This window comes from Leptonotus elevatus, chromosome 4, assembly GCF_054856555.1.
Source record: "Leptonotus elevatus isolate MCC_2025b chromosome 4, RoL_Lele_1.0, whole genome shotgun sequence".
NCBI lineage: Eukaryota > Metazoa > Chordata > Actinopteri > Syngnathiformes > Syngnathidae > Leptonotus > Leptonotus elevatus.
Window position 1 is genome coordinate 9,522,476 of NC_141242.1, and position 16,063 is coordinate 9,538,538.

A 16,063-nucleotide genomic window follows, 5' to 3' on the forward strand; every position below is an offset into this window, starting at 1 on the left:
AGTACATTTTTTTTTTATTTCATCTGCGATTGGCTGGCAAGCAGTTCAGGGTGTATCCCGCCGACTGCCCGAAGCCAGCTGTACCAGGTATGTCATTCACCTGTTCCTTTTCCAGCTGAGAGCCTGGAGGAATGTCAATCTTTCTCCCTGCTCCAGCTAACAGCCTGCAAGTAAGTCAATCACTTGTTGCAGCCTGGAGCTCGGAGGTTCTATAAATCTGTCACAAGTTCCTGTTCCAGTTAGAGGTCTGTCAATTCCGAAAAAGATAGATAGATCAAAGTGCAAGGGAGTTCTCAGATGTCCGACATTCCTTAAACGCATCGCAGCATCTGCCAGATCCTTCAGGCAGGGCGATCCTCAAAGGCGGACACGCCCCTCCTGGTGCACTTGTCAAAGGGTTAGTGAAGGCAAGTGACGTCACACTTACTTGCACGGACACAAGGAGGAAAGAGCTCTCAGAGACGGAACATTTTTTGGTTCCCGAACCATTTTGACGCCACAATGTTGCCTTCAAGGAGAACTTTTGAGGCCGACAAGCAGCAGCTGCAGCAGCTCAACGGCCGATTGACTCAGTACCTCACCAGGACGCAGCAACTGGAGCGAGAGAACGCGCGACTCCTGGCCGAGATTAAGCAGCTCAGACAGGCCCAGGTGACGGAGCGGGAGCCGCGCCACAAGGCCGAAGTGCGCGACCTGAGGCGGACGATGGAGCGGGTGGCGCTAGAGAAGTCCCGCGCCGAGATGGAGCGCGAGAGGTTGTGCAGGGAGTTGGAGATGGTGCGTTCACTGTGCAGCCAGCAGAGCGACGAGTGCCGGGACATCGGCGGGGAGCTGCACGGCCGCGAGAAAGAGCTCCGGGCGGCCCAGCAGAACAACGCGTTGCTCCATCAGAGTTTGCTGGAGCTTCAGAGGGAGTACGCGTTCTTGGAGGAGACGCACCGGCAGCAGATGGGACAGCTCAGACAACAAATGGACTCCCAGGTCAGTGGGAGGAAGTACTTGAGTACACAATTACATATACTTCGTTACTGTGCTTTATTACATTATCAGGTTGGTATCTGTTACGTGAGCGTTTGTTTGCACTTAGTGGTACCGGACAAGTCCTCCATGTCCATCCACTCTCGCTCCCAAACAAAAATTGGTGGGATGTGTCAGGAAGGGCGTCCGGTCTAAATAAATAAATAAATAATGCGAGGGACTCGCTGTGGCGACCTCTGATGGGACAAGCTGAAAGTGACGACAACAACAAAACAATAAAATATAATAATAATAAAAATATGCGACGAAATTAACTGGTTTCACAAAGTGTAGTCAAGCCAAATGCCGTACACGCACACTTTTGTACACAGATGTCAAACTCAAGGCTTAGGGGCCAGATCTGGCCCGGCACTTTATTTTATGTTGCCCCGCAAAAGCAAATAATGCATGTCAACTTTCATGATGCTTGCTAAAATATGTATCAAAAATTCAAATTGTCATATGGGATAAATAATAGTATTGTGATATTGCACGCATTTTTGTTATTTTCTGTTACTGCAGTAACTTGAACAATAATTTAAGAAACTCTTATTCTTCTGATTTCAAAATGAGTTATCCATGAAACTATTGTCTCATGTATACGGTATATAATATGAGGAGGTGATTCAACACAGTCATAATGGTCCTCTGAGGGAAACAATGTGGACCTGGGCCAGCAAGAAAAAATGTATTTGACACCCATGCTTTATAAGTTGTGTGTTGATGTGTGCCGAAGGAGCACGGCTTCAGTGGTAACATCTGCTCAATGATCTTTTGTGTTTTCATTTATTTGTACGGTTGTTTGTACTTTTACCCCTCTTCATTGCCAAAATAATGATTTTGGTGAATGTGTTGTCAGCTTAAAAAAAAGACCAATTTATGTCATTCAAAATATTGTCAATTTTGAAAAAAAATATTATTTTAATTATTGTTTTTGTTTCTAAATTCACAACTTGAACAAAGTTATGAGAATATCTTATTTTGATAGCCTAAATTAAGCTAATGCTAGCTACCACGTAAACAATGTGATGTAAAATTTGTAACCCCTTCTCACTATGAAACGCAATAAAAGAGATTTAAAATATATATTTTTTTCTCTTGAGTCAAGTCATCAAAACAGGTACTGTAAATAGTTGACAGTCAAAATTCATTTGACTTTTGGACTTCAAAATAATCTTGTACTTTTACCGGAGTCATTTGTTGTTGTTTTTTAAGTAAGAATCTGCACTCAAGCACAGAGTGTGAGGACCTTTGCCACCTCTGTCTCAGGTGAACTCCAAGGTGGTCATGCAGAGTTACCATGGGCCTCCTGCAGCCTCCATGGAGGAGGTGCAGGAATACGCCCGCGGGATGTCCGAGGGCTGGATGCAGACCTTCGAGATATACCAACAGAAGGTAGAGGAGATGGAACGGGCCATCCAGGAGGACCAGGCCATGCTGAGTGACCTGCAGCGGGAGAAGATGCTGCACAACTCCGAGTTGGACAAATTACGCACGGATGCGGAGAAACAAGGGCAGCTGCAAATGCGTCTGGAGGAGCAACTCCTGCACATGCAGGACAAATTCAGTCAGGACGTGGGCGAGTATCAGGTGAGGTCACTGCTTTAGGTACACATCCAGTCCGCTCTCTGTCAGTAAAGGTGTCCCCCAGGGATCAATTATTGGCCCCTATACTTTTCTTCATTGTGTACCTAATGCGTATATGCAAATGTTACAATCCTAATCCGATACTGCACTGGCCCCTCAGACATTGCCTGTCAAAAGCTTTAGCGCATTTTCAATTTCATTAAAATCCAGAAGGCTTAATTTAAATACCTCAAAAACCAATTTAGAACGTACCCTCAACTTTCCCTAGCATTTCCAGCCTTGGTGGGGATGATACATTAATAAAAATAAAAAAAATAGAATTGGAAATGTGCAAAAAAGATCCCTGTGCCACAGCCACTGTTCTTAAATGCAGAAACGTGAAGCTTGCAATCCTTACGGCTTGGACATCTCCAGGACGTGTCGGCTTCCTGGCCACTTAAGCCAATTAGCTCTCAGACTGAAAAATCCCTATTAAGTAGGCTCTTAAAGATAAAGCTCCACAAGCAGGACAATCAAATGACAACATCAGTAACTAAGTTAACCGTTTATGTTAAAAACTATGCATTTAAATCTTTGCCAGTTTGTATTTATGCCATCACAAAGCTTGCTAGTGACGCCTGAATAAGTTAAATTCTGTTTGTTAATGGCCGAAATGTTTCTCTTTCTGGTGGTAGGGAAAACCCTATGGTCACAAAAGGCCAAAGAAAACACAACCCACAACTTCTGTTTTGTCTTATATTGTTCTTTGCAGATGATTATCGAGCAGCTGGAACGGGAAAGGAAAACAATGGCGCAGGCCGTCGCGCAGAGGATGCAGGATCATCAACATCTGCTGCGGGTCAAGATGGACCTGGGCATGGAGGTGGCAGCCTACAGGTAAACCCTCGTTATAATCTTGTCGAATTCAATGTCGATTTCCTTATTTAACTTAAATAGGCCGTGTTTAATTGTCTATGCTTGTGCTGTAGTTTAACCAATTTGACAAAAGCGAGTGTCACCAATTGGTTTATTTCGATGACTAAATTCTCCATTTAGAAGGTGCCTGATTCCGATCTGAAGACACCCGATCCTATGTGTCTTTTGACTCTTTGCGCTGCCATGACGCATATTCCAATTGTGTCACAGGAACCATGCAAAAATAAATCCAGCCCTTGTCATTCGGAAGGTGCAATAGGCCAAATGTTTTGGAGGTGGCACTGTCACGAGTCAGAATTTGCATTGGAATTTAAAGGGAAGTATGGACAGTCCCACATTGTAACTGTTATTTTGAGCTCAGTCTGTTGGGAAGCACTCGCCGGGAGAGCTTCTTTTTCTCATTTGCTCATGTTTGTTACTTGAAACATGGCCCAGGATTGAAGATTAAAAAGATTGCAAAGTGGTATTAATTAGATTACAGTGATCGGTTCGTAAGCCCCCCCCCCCCTTTTTTTTTTTAATAAGCATTACCACCATGTATAGCCAGGACTTGGGATCATAGTGTCTTCTAAGCCTGTTTAGCTTTAGAGGTTCAAGATGGAAGCGCTGGAAGACGTACAACCCCTTGTACGGTAATTATCTTTGGTCTAATATTTTCCTACGCGAGCAATTATGATCCGTAGAACTTTATTTATATGCAATTTTTGTACGTGTTTGGCTTTAAAAATGGTTAAGTATTCCCTACGTGGAATTTTTTTGTTATTCAGAATCACCTATTTGGGGGCCTTAAAGGGAAAGTCAACGTTAAACATTTCTTGACAATAATAGGTTATATCTGGCATGACTAGTCTAAACATGGCATTCTGATTAATATTACATTTGTAAAATATGAGTTATGCAACAAAATCCATCCGTTTTTATCCATCTCAAGGGGCGGCCATTTTGCCACTTGCTTTCGACTGAAGATGACATCACAGTTGCTCAGGGCTCAGTCAATCGCAGCTCACCTGTTTTCTGAAGCTGAGTTGTCATTGGTTTTTACCTGAGACCTGAGATACTGTTTTGTCATTTTCACGCGACTAGAAATTTCGAAAACAAAAAAATATCCCTGACAACGGTTTAACCGACTGACCCAAATGGATGGATATGTCTCTCACAACAAAAGTATCATGAAGCGATGCCTGAAATTGATCAGGAAGTCCACCCTTTTAGTTTGAAGTAGCCATTTTGGCAGTTTCAAGCCAGGATTTTCCAAAATGAACCACAGTCAGATGCAGATATCCAAGATTGTTTTTTTTATTTATTGGCTCTGACATCTAATATAGGCGAATTTTGAAGATAAGCCATTAAAAGGGGTGTGTGACACGGGGGCCTCATTCATTGCTTGTAGATCAAACTGTCCTTATGTTTGTCTAGAGCGCTCTTAGAGGGTGAGAGAGTTGGGCTTCAAGACGCTCACAGAAGGATGAGCGAACACCAAAGGGAAAGGATCATAGGTAAAAGCTTTCATTTGGATTACAATTGAATTAAATACATTATAAATAAATGTCACTCAATAAATGTCATATCCTCTCAGATATCAAGACACCCAGCCAACTCTACACGCCAAGAACTTCCACCACAACCAGACAGCGTATGGACGTCAGGTTCACACCGTCAACGTCTATTATGAGAAGATCTCCCATAGCTCCCTCAGGGTCGAGAAGTCCCTCCAGGGTCATTCCAATTTCACTTGCAAGCACAGCTCAACATCAGAGTCCAGCCTCCAGAAGGGACATGGTCTCATTCACCAAAGTTCGGGCTGCCACTTCTTCAGCTGTTCCCAGAGATAAAGAAATAATCCAGAATGTGCGACAAAGCCCAATGTCAGCAGAGAAAACCAGGAAAGTTGAACACGTCTCTAAGGTAGAGAATAAAACCGCTTTCACAAAGTTCTCTGCTGAGACCACATCAGGTAAAGTGATATCACTACCAAGGAGGAGCCTTGACACAAAACCAGAGAGGGAAAGGGGTATGGAAGGAGCAGATGAACCAGATAAAGGAAATCGATGTGAAAGTGAGACTAAGGATGAAGGCAAAACCAAATCAACAATTGAGTCAAGTGAGCGAAAGGCATTAGACAGTTTGTCTGTTGAGGAGATCATTGAGACGGTGATCAAACCAGCTGGTCTGGAAGCCAAGGTTTGCTCCTCCGGAGAATCAAAGATTACCTATCACGTGGAGAAAACCGAACAAGGGGACGGCTCAACGAAGACTCAGATTGTGTTGCAGTCTAAGGTGGAGGAGGAGGTGGATGTTTCAGAGGAGTCGGCCCTGAATCAGTTGCTGAGCCAAGGGGTGAAGAAGGTATCCTTGGAGGACATTAAGGACACAGCAACAGGATGCATGATCAGGAACCTGCTCAGTGGTCTACAGGGAGAAGGGAACCTGCAAAATAAATCTGTCAATGTGGAAATTATTGAGCAGCCGGTTGAGTCTTATGAAGAAGAAGTTAATGAGAAGTCGAGATCTTGTTTTTATGAGCCCTCTGCATATTTCCAAATTGAGGAGGTGGAAGAAGACCAAGATACGCAAGTTGAGAAGAGCGGTGATGATGCCATGAAAAGGTCCAAAATTGGAACAGTTCAGGCTCAGGAGGAGAGTGAGTCTTTATATTTCAGCCATGACCAAGAGCCCGCTGAGTATTTTGTCTCCACACCAGACGATAATCTCTCTGAACCCGAGGAGAGTTGCGGCATTACCTCATACGGACATTATGGCATGGTGGATGATTTGTCTGATGAGAGGTACTATCAAGATGCCCGACTTCCACAAACCAGAACCATCCTTGAAGAAAAGGATCAATATAGATTTATGTCAGATCGGACTTTCCTCAATGAGAGCATTCCCGAATGCATCATTGAAGAGGAGATCCACGTTTCGCCTACAGTGCAGGAGTCGATGCTCGAGTTCCTGCGAGAGGACTCGTTGGAGCCCAAAGAGCAACTGAGGGGGGCTTTGGAGAAGTTACAAGGCTCTGTGTCAGGTCCACTGAAGGAGGAATTGGCTTTCCTCACTAAAGTAAGCAGTGAAAGTCCAAAGAACGCCGCAGTTGACATCAAGAAAGTCCGGCAGTCAAGTGACAGCGGAACCACAACCATTGTGGCCGAGCTGAACGTCTCGCAAACACTGGAGGACTCCGGGCTGCTGGACCATGACGATTTATCGGATGAGCAGATCATGGCTGCGCTGAGGGCGTCCAACTTTGGGAACGCCTTGCAGGGAGGATCTGGGGAAGGTTACAGCTTCAGGATCTCTAAAGAACAGCATGTTGTGCTGGGTGATGATTTTGACATTGCGAGGGAAGGCGAATCTTCGTCCCTTGTCACAGAGAGACAGATCAAACTCGGGCCGTCTGAGAAGAGGTCGATTTCCGTCAAAATGGAGGGACACAGTAGCCATACTGACGCGAGCTCAGATCAAGAGTGAATGAAACAATCGGGGGACATTGAAAAGTTCCACAGATGGTCAAGAATATTGTATTTGATCAGTAAAGGTAGATTCACCGCATAGTGTTCGTGTTGATAGCAGACACTGCAGCTCTTGGATTGCAGAACCCTTGCGGGGATTTAACATCTGTCCATAGCTGCCATTTTGAGGTAACTTATCAGTTGTTACAGTTGGAGGATTATCCTTTTCGTTTGTCAAATTTCAAATCAAGACCTCTATTTTAACAACATGACCCAGAGACGTAGATCAAAACATCAGATAGGTAGATCTATAGTCGTCTTTCTTCAGAGCATAATTTACACTCACAACGGATTTAGAAAAGATCACTGTCGATTTTGAATGACATTTGACATGATGTGAGTGTTAAGTGTTCACTTTTCTGTTGTGCCCCTACTGTCCTGATTTCTATCAATCAACACTGTTGATTGATGTTCCATCTGATATTCTCAATATGCTAGAGCTGGGATGCTAACATTAGATTTGAATTATAAATAGAAAGTGATGTCATTTCTAACCTCACACCTGATCAGTGATTGATTGTTAATGTCTCTCAAAAGACATTTAGGCATATATTAGAGAAAATCGACTACTTAAATCTGGTCTCTGGAGTCCCTGCCCAAGTAAATATTTTGTAAGATGGCTGTTTCCCAAAATGTGTTTGGGAGCGAGCCGTTCCGTTATGTGCATGCGCCACATACTGTGCACGAATCAGCGCAATAATTGACAAGTTTAAAGTGGAAATCAACCTTAAATATTTATTGACAATAATCAGTTATATGTGACCTCACTAGTCTAAATATAACACTCTAATTAATATTACATTTGTGGAATATGAGTTTATGAAGCAAAAATCCAGCCATTTTTATCCATCTCAGGGGGCGGCCATTTTGCCACTTGCTGTCAACTGAAGATGACATCACAGTCGCTCAGGGCTCAGGCAATGACCAATCACACACAGCTCACCTGTTTTCTGAAGCTGAGCTGTGATTGTTTGTGACCTGAGACCTGAGCAACATTGATGTCATCTTCCGTTGACAGAAAGTGGCAAAATGGCCGCCCACTAAGAGGGATTTTGCTGCTTAAACTCATATTCCACTAACGCAATATTAACCAAAATACCATATTTAGACCAGTGGGGCATAGATCATATTATTGTCAAAAAATATATATTTCTGGGTTGATTTCCTTTTTATTTCTGCAACTTGGTGATAAAGTTCTTACAATCCATGCTTTGACTGTCAGTAGTGTAATTCTTGTTTGGGGTTGCTTGATGAAAGCATGTCACTAACATGTTATGAAGAACTCTGGGCACTGTCTTAAATTGAGGAGAAAAAAAAGCATACTAGGTCTCGTTTAAAAACACTGAATGCACGTGTTTTATGTCACTGCACTTTTAGCTGAAACGGCATAGTTGAACTATACTATATATACATATACAGTACTAACATTTACAGTACTAACATTTTCACAGAATTATATTTACTATTCTGTCATTTTTTTTGCATACTATTTTAAAGTAATGGAGTATAGTTCAGGTGATGGTAAAAAATAATAATAATAATACAAAAAACACATAACGGCTGATGTGCGTATGATTTTGGTTGTCACTATTTCTGTCCTAACCTTTTACTGTGCAGGTTTAATATGTTGGTGGTGCCATTCACCGGCATCCGGTCACTCAACTTTCACAACTTTGTGTGCCAGGTGTACCCGTTGGGAGGTCTGTGAGGTACTCTGTGCAGTATTTTCATCTTGGTGGCTTATATCTAGAAGGAGGGAATAATGTTGCGACTCATTCTGAATGAATAAGAAAGTCATAATAACAATGTCACAAAGAGGAAATGGTGACGGTTTCTGGATACTGTCCACTTGACACTTTGTGCTATCTGTGCTGGCTGGAAAGGAGCCTTACATAAGAGAGTGTGTTCGTTACAGCGGACTATTTTTGTATCAGCTTAGCAGCACTGAACGGTCACAAGGTTTTGTTGTGTTGTGTACACCTTGAAAGGTCAGGTCATGTCTAAAGAAATTACATGTTGTGTGTTTATTTTGTTTTTAAGTTGTCAGACAACATATTTTAACATAATTTGAATCAGTGCTTTAAAATAGTTTGTTGATGCTATACAGTAGCCTCTGTCAATCAAACCAAAACTTACATTATAGGAATTTTGTATTAGTGTCATCCCATGGCATCTCAACATGTACAAAATCAACGTTTAAGGGCTGTTTAATGATCCCATTCTTACTAATTCAACATGTTTCACATTGTTGTCATGATAAACATGTTGCCGTTACTTTTATTGATTAAAATTGTATTCTACTTAGTCCACATTTCCACTTAATAAAATACTGTGGTATGTTTTCAGAGGTTGTTTGTATACTTTTTTTTTTACACTTTAATTATTCGTTGCTGTTTTTTAACATCATCCAAAAGTCATGTCATTAAAAAATGATTAACCAGACAACTCAAAACTTAATCACATTTGTTGCAAAATATAGCCAAAGATTCTGTAGGTTTACACCATCAAACATCATTTTTTACCCTCTCGCACTGTGCTCTAAACAACAACCTTGGTCTCCAGGGCACTCGAATTAAAAATAAAACAAGTTAAGAGCAACACAGTGAAATATGAGCATTGTGAGTCATATTCAGAAGGGAATAAACAGTTCCAAAGAATATGGGAACGTACTAAACGTCCCATAAATAACCACTGTAGCGCTTCAGATAACGTTTGTGTGCCCCACTTTGGTTAACAAGAGGAACTCTACGCAATTATATATATATATATATATATATATATATATATATATATATATATATATATATATATATATATATAAAAGAAAATACACTTTAAATCAGTAGATTAATTTTAGTGGAAAAAAAGTATTGAGGCAGGAAAAGGGACGTAGCTAACTTTTCCTCTACACTGGGCAAACATTGTGTAATCTGGATTGACTCCATCTGGCCTCTTGGATGTTTTCACCGTTGCTAGGGTTGATGTAATGGAAGGCTCTTTTTCGACTGCACAACACGGGAAGAGGAGGGAAATGTCAGCATGTGTGTGTGTATGTAGACTAGTATGATCATTGTTCGTTTTCTTTTTTGGTATTGACTGTACGAAGCAGTTTTCCTTTGTAAAAGCAACCTTGAGTGCCAATAATGACACATTCGCGGGAGTGAAAGAGAGTTCAGGCTTATTTCCTTTAAGTCAGTGGTCAAAAATGTCCCATCAAGCACGGTGATGAGAGACTACGGCCTGTCACACTCGGGGCCCTCTACTTGGATGCAATAACAAACCTCCATAGCAACGGGGCGCATTTACTCACTTACTCATCCAGGTCTGCCGCTACTAGAGGGATGTTTATTTTGAAGAATTTCTCACTTGTAAGAAACACAGAGAACAGACATTTTATAATTCTAAAGGTGAAAAAAAAAATACTGAATCCAGCTGTTTGTTTTACTGATAAAGAAGCCTAACACCTTTTGCCAAGGACATTAGGGAGGAGGACAGTAATGGCATTCCACACTAATTGGGGTCAACGTGACTTTAATGCACAGTAGTTAGCCTTTCACTTTCTAAAAGAGTGTTATTGTGCCATCTGTTTGGCTTCGTCCAGGTTGAGGAACCACAAAGTCACCCTGTGTGATATTTTACACCAGAGAGGGCTACGTTGCCCACTGCAAGCTTCCGAGATTAGCTTGTGACCCTGATAGCATCCTTTTAGCGCGCTTGGTAGAAATAGCTTATCTCCATATCGCCATATATATTTTAAATAGCGGGAAGTTGTCAGGGCATGCAAGGCCTTCTCTGGTGTCTGAAAGAATCACATAATGTATTTTAATATAACATGCTGAAAAATAATATAGTATAATAATATATACTGTATTGTTATTGTTAATTAGGGCCTGACCATTTAATTGGACGGCCGATTAAATAAAACTAATTGGCTAAAATAATCAGCCAAATTGAATTTAAAAAAGTGTTTGTTTTTTAACAAACCTAAAATATTCTTCAATATATACTGATAAACGTTCAGTATATGTTTTTCATAAAAATTGTGATAAAAATTCCTTCGAATGGGAACAATCAAAAATATATATAAAATAAATGAAAACAAATCCACAAATATTCTCAAATCTGCGGATGCAGAACTGCGAATACGCAGATTTTAGTTTAATACTTTTTTTGACACTGTATTACATAACACATCCAGCTGTTTGTTTGGTTCCCATAACAACATGTTATTAAATCAACCATGGTATATAGGAAGACAGCATAGAACTCCTAATGAAGTCATTGTGTCTGTCACTCAGTTCTGGCACATCTCAGTGAATATAGACTCACTATTGTGCTGCTGTAGTGAGGATGAGGGAAGAGTTCTTGAATATGTGAGGCCCCTCTTAGCGCCTGAGGCTGTGACTCACAGCAATGGCATGAAACAAGTGAGATCACATATCAACACTGCTTGAATTAGGGAAAAACTCTTGTTTGTATTTATTATGCTTGTGTATGTGTATTGTGCCTGCTTATTCTGGCCTGGTTGCGGAATTCAGAAAAGATGGAACTGCCATGGCCACCATGGCAGCACAATGATTCAAACCTTCATAAGGAAACACAATAGAATGAACAACAAAAAGTTTTTATTTTATTTTTTTAATACCGACCCCTCTGTGGATTCGTAACCTTGCCAAAATAACTTTGAAACTAGTGTTTTCACACGTTTTGATCCATATTTGGCTAATTAAAAGAACAGGGAAATTAAAAGAACAATTAAAAGAACAACATTACGACAGGGAGGTTCCCTGTCGTAATGCATGCCTTGACTTAGCAGACGAGAGAGTGAAGGTGACGCCATTATTCGCTGCAAGGACACTGAATGCATCAGGCAACATCCTCAGGTCTTCTAATAGATTCTAAATTGAATACAGTGATCCTACCAGGGAAACTGCTTATCTCCGAGGGAACACCATTAGAGAGAGAGAGAGCGAAAGCGCGTGCACGCCCGGGCGAGTGGGACGGTTGCTACATGTCAGGGAGATGGGAACGAACGAACGAACTGACTAGTCGTGTCCTCCACACGCGGGCAATTTGAAAAAGCTTCACGGACGGGAGGAGGAAATGGCGACCGGTATTCACTGGAACTTACTCGGAGCGAAAGTTTGAGCTGAGGGTCCAGCGGCATGCTACGCGCTGTAGCTTCTTGCTAGCTAGCCCGCTAGCCTACAAGCATAATGTGAGTTACACCTTCCAAACAAATCTTCCTCCCACCAACCAATTCACTATTTAAACATCATACACAACATATACACGGCTAAACTTGTGACTGGGATAAAATTTCATTTTGCTGTTGATGATGTCACGCAACTCTATCTATCTATCTATCTATCTATCTATCTATCTAACTGTTACGTTACTAACTACATTTTTTAGCAGGTAACTTGTAACTGTAATAGATTACATTTTAAAAGTAGCCCTCCCAACCCTGGTTGTGATAAACATTGTACCAGTGATTTGTAAGCTGAGCTAATGCTTTCATGTAAGAAACTGTGAAATAAAACCCTCATGTGTGAGGCGTAATGTTTTGGGTCAAATCTGTTTGTTGTTACAGGCTTTAGTGTGCACTGATAGTTTGACATTAGATCAAATTTAATAGCCAAAGTCTTACTCATTTGTTGATGAATTGAAAACGAATGTATCACGACAATAGTCGGATACTTTTAGTCTGGTAAAAAATGTAATACTGTCGCCCCCTAGTAGTCAAAAATCTAAATTCAGCTCCTAAATGTCAGCCAGAAGCCGTTTGTTGAGTCGTTTTAGTATGTTGCATTATTCCTTAAACTACACCCGTATGACCCCAAATTAAGACGTCATTTTTGTTAAAATATTTTTGTGCAATCAAATGAATGAATTAGAACTGAACCTGCTTGTATGGTTCATCAATGATGTGGGTTGTGGGTTGTAATATTCCTACACCACCTCAAGATGTCAGTGTACTACAAGTGCTTTAATTTTGTACTAGCTCGTTCCAACACTTCCATCTGCTGGGAGAAATGGAGAATGATGCTTGCATGCAATGTCTAGTATCTGGATGGCCTATAGCAGTGTTTACCTATTGAGCCAAGGTACATATGATTTACATTAGAAACATGTCATAGCACACTACCAACATAAAAAGTGTATATATACTGAAATAATGATCATCTTATCTTAATTTACTCAAATATACTTATTCAGTGTGAAATCTGGACTTATTTAATTAATTGTTCTGCCTGCCAATGACGGATAAGGATTTCACCAGACCCAGCACCGTTAATTTATTCTAAAACACATAAAACATTTCTTCTTTAAACATTTTTTTAAAATTATTATTATTTACTGTTATCTACAATTTTGCTATTTTCTACAAAATAATATCTATAATTTAGGACATACATGGAAAGCTTCATATAATGGTCTTAAAATGTTATGAGGCTAACAATTACCCATATAAACAAAACAAGTTAGCTAGCCACACACAAGTAAAATGATAATGAAAACCATTTTAATTTTTCATTCATAAAATGGGCATAACGATACCAAGTGCCGATACCAGTAGTACTTTTGCTATATGAAACTTTACAACAACAAAAAACAATGACAGAGAATTGAATATTATACATCCCAATATAGCATTTTTCTTTAAAATTATATGACATTAACGCCAATTTTCCATTCTTCCAATTACTAACTTTTAGTTCCTGATCGTAAAACAGCTAAAAGAGGGCGACTGATACTGGTATTGATCACCATCACGAGTACCGATACCTTAAAACAAGGCCTGGCATCGATACTTGGTAACAGTACTTGCCCATCCCTAATTCACAGTCTGGTGAAAAGCAACCAGTGTCCAGCCACTAATAGCAAATACGTGAATATGAACAGTAGACTGTAGATACTGTAATGTGCTCCATATTTGCGAGTGCATTTAGATTTTTCCACGACAATTTTCTCCGCCATGGGCCCAAAGAAAGACAACAGTGCCAGGGGCAGCAAAGAAAAACATACAATGCTACGAACCACGAGCCACTACCCAGCCTGTTTGCCATGTTTCTCTACACTAACACACCTGATTCATGATCAGGATCGTTATCAGGCTTCTGATAAGCTTGCTGATGAGCTGATCATTAGATTCAGCTGCGCTGAAGGAGGGAGACATGGAAAACAGGTTGGAAAGGGGCTCTCGAGGACCAAACTTGGCCACCCCTGCCATGCAGGGTGTAAATGTAAAAAAACATAAATAGAAATTAAAATGGTAATTGTCTGTTTTTGGAGCTTGGGAATGGATTAATTGCATTTACATTATTTCCTATGGGAAAAAAATGTTTCCGAGGTTGAACAATTCGGACTTTGAACACTTCGCAGGAACGAATTATGTTCAAACTCTGAGGTACCACTGTATTTATTCGATGTCTCCAATGTTGAAGCCATGAAATTGAAAAGTAAAGTCATAAGTAGCTTTAATGCCTGCACGGTGTGTTTAAAGCTCATAAATAGCCACATTCACATCATACTATCCTTTCACAAGCATACATTTGTCAAGCCACTAGGAAGAGGAAATGTACATAGCGCCAAGCATCAATGCCAAATAAACAAGAACTTGTGTCTCTCTGGCTACTTTAAGAAATTGGACTCCGGAGACAGTTTTCTCGGTAAATGTAGACTAGCAGTGTGTCTGTCGCCACTTTTCAAATGGCCCCCGTCATATGTAAGATCACTTCTTACGGCTCCTTGCCGTCGGTTGATTCTGGCAAGCCATAAGAGGAGCCGTTTATTTGTTTGTTTGTCCCGTGAACTTTTGGCAGGCCATTCAGGGCCGCGCTTGGCCCCGCTCCCTGCCGGGTCTTCTATTTCTGCAACCCAAGTGGCTGGTAATGAAGCTGCTCGGGTTGGCATGCGCCCTGGGCAAACGCAGGCCTGATCAGACCCCTTCTTCTTCTGCCTTGGCAGCCGCACAGCTCTTCGCTCCCTCTGGCTTCCTAATTTAGTAACGGTGGGTAAAAATATGTGCTAACGAACAAGGTCTGGTATGTCAGGCTGGCGTCCAGAGACGACGGGAGCGGAGGGGGCGAGAAAAACAGAGCGGCGGATGGGGGGTTGACAGCAGGCCCTCGGTGACAGGCCTCAAAGTCTAAGACCTCGCAGACGTTTGTGCGTGTTTGGTGTGCACTCGTGGACAATCAGGGGATGTGTGGGGGCGGACGCTGATGGGTTAAAGGAAAGCACTTAACATTTCTCACACTAACCAAAGTGAATTCAGAGGCTTCCAATCACTCGCCGGTTTTTCTCTAGTGAAACACAAACACGAAGTGGGAATGGGAAGTGTTACAGCCACAATTATTGATTGTCTCTTAAAGATTAAATCTTTCATCCTCTGATCTGCTGGGAAAACTGTAGACAATCGTAAAGAGGTCTCAAGCAGTAAGGTACACTTTTACCGACAATTGGTCCGAATTTCAGCATTTTTTTTCCATGGCAAAATTCCAATCCATTATTATTTTAATGCATTTTCATCATTGTTCCAAGAGTTAACTTAATAGCATGATCAATATCATGTGTCGGTACGCTGTATTGGCAAGTACGCAAACGTAAGAATATGAGCAGCTAATCAATCCGGGCTGAATTCTAATGCAAACAATATGTCATGTCACGATTGGCATTTTACTATTTATTCTAGTTTTTAAACTTCATTTTATTACTGGGTTATATTCTTTTTCGACCTAACAACTCGGAGTCACAGTCGTTATATTATCACATTCACGTCTGTCACAGTTATTTGTTAAAACCACACACCAGCGTTGAGAATTTGTACAGCTGTCGCCACTTCCTGTGTAAGGCACACAAACAATATCACACACACACACACACACACACACACACACACACACACACACACACACACACACACACACACACACACACACACACACACACACACACACACACACACACACACACACACACACACACACACACACACACACACACACACTTTTTCAACAATGAACATGACC

General features: G+C 41.2%; 2 protein-coding genes across 2 annotated transcripts in view; both read left to right on the forward strand.

Annotated features, from left to right (window-relative positions):
• Nucleotides 1-412: 412 nt before the first annotated feature.
• synm (synemin, intermediate filament protein) lies at nucleotides 413-9,373 on the forward strand. The gene is made up of 5 exons (XM_086074629.1): nucleotides 413-981; nucleotides 2,287-2,607; nucleotides 3,356-3,480; nucleotides 4,936-5,015; nucleotides 5,096-9,373. Exons 1-5 carry the CDS (start codon nucleotides 502-504, stop codon nucleotides 6,985-6,987), a joined length of 2,898 nt encoding a protein of 965 aa, XP_085930755.1. The 5' UTR covers nucleotides 413-501; the 3' UTR covers nucleotides 6,988-9,373.
• A 2,480-nt stretch (nucleotides 9,374-11,853) lies between these two features.
• The window catches only part of mef2aa (myocyte enhancer factor 2aa), a 103,290-nt gene continuing 99,080 nt past the window's right edge, over nucleotides 11,854-16,063 (forward strand). Inside the window, exon 1 of the mRNA XM_086073428.1 lies at nucleotides 11,854-12,246. The gene's annotated coding sequence lies outside the window, so the exon portion shown is untranslated. The remainder of the gene's footprint in view (nucleotides 12,247-16,063) is intronic.

What these genes read in the sequence shown, in the direction of transcription:
- synm (XM_086074629.1), top strand. Translation starts at nt 502, where the DNA reads ATGTTGCCTTCAAGGAGAACTTTTGAGGCCGACAAGCAGCAGCTGCAG. An exon ending in ATGGAGGTGGCAGCCTACAG is followed by an intron (nt 3,481 to 4,935) that starts GTAAACCCTCGT and finishes ATGTTTGTCTAG; the next exon opens with AGCGCTCTTAGAGGGTGAGA. An exon ending in CCAAAGGGAAAGGATCATAG is followed by an intron (nt 5,016 to 5,095) that starts GTAAAAGCTTTC and finishes ATATCCTCTCAG; the next exon opens with ATATCAAGACACCCAGCCAA.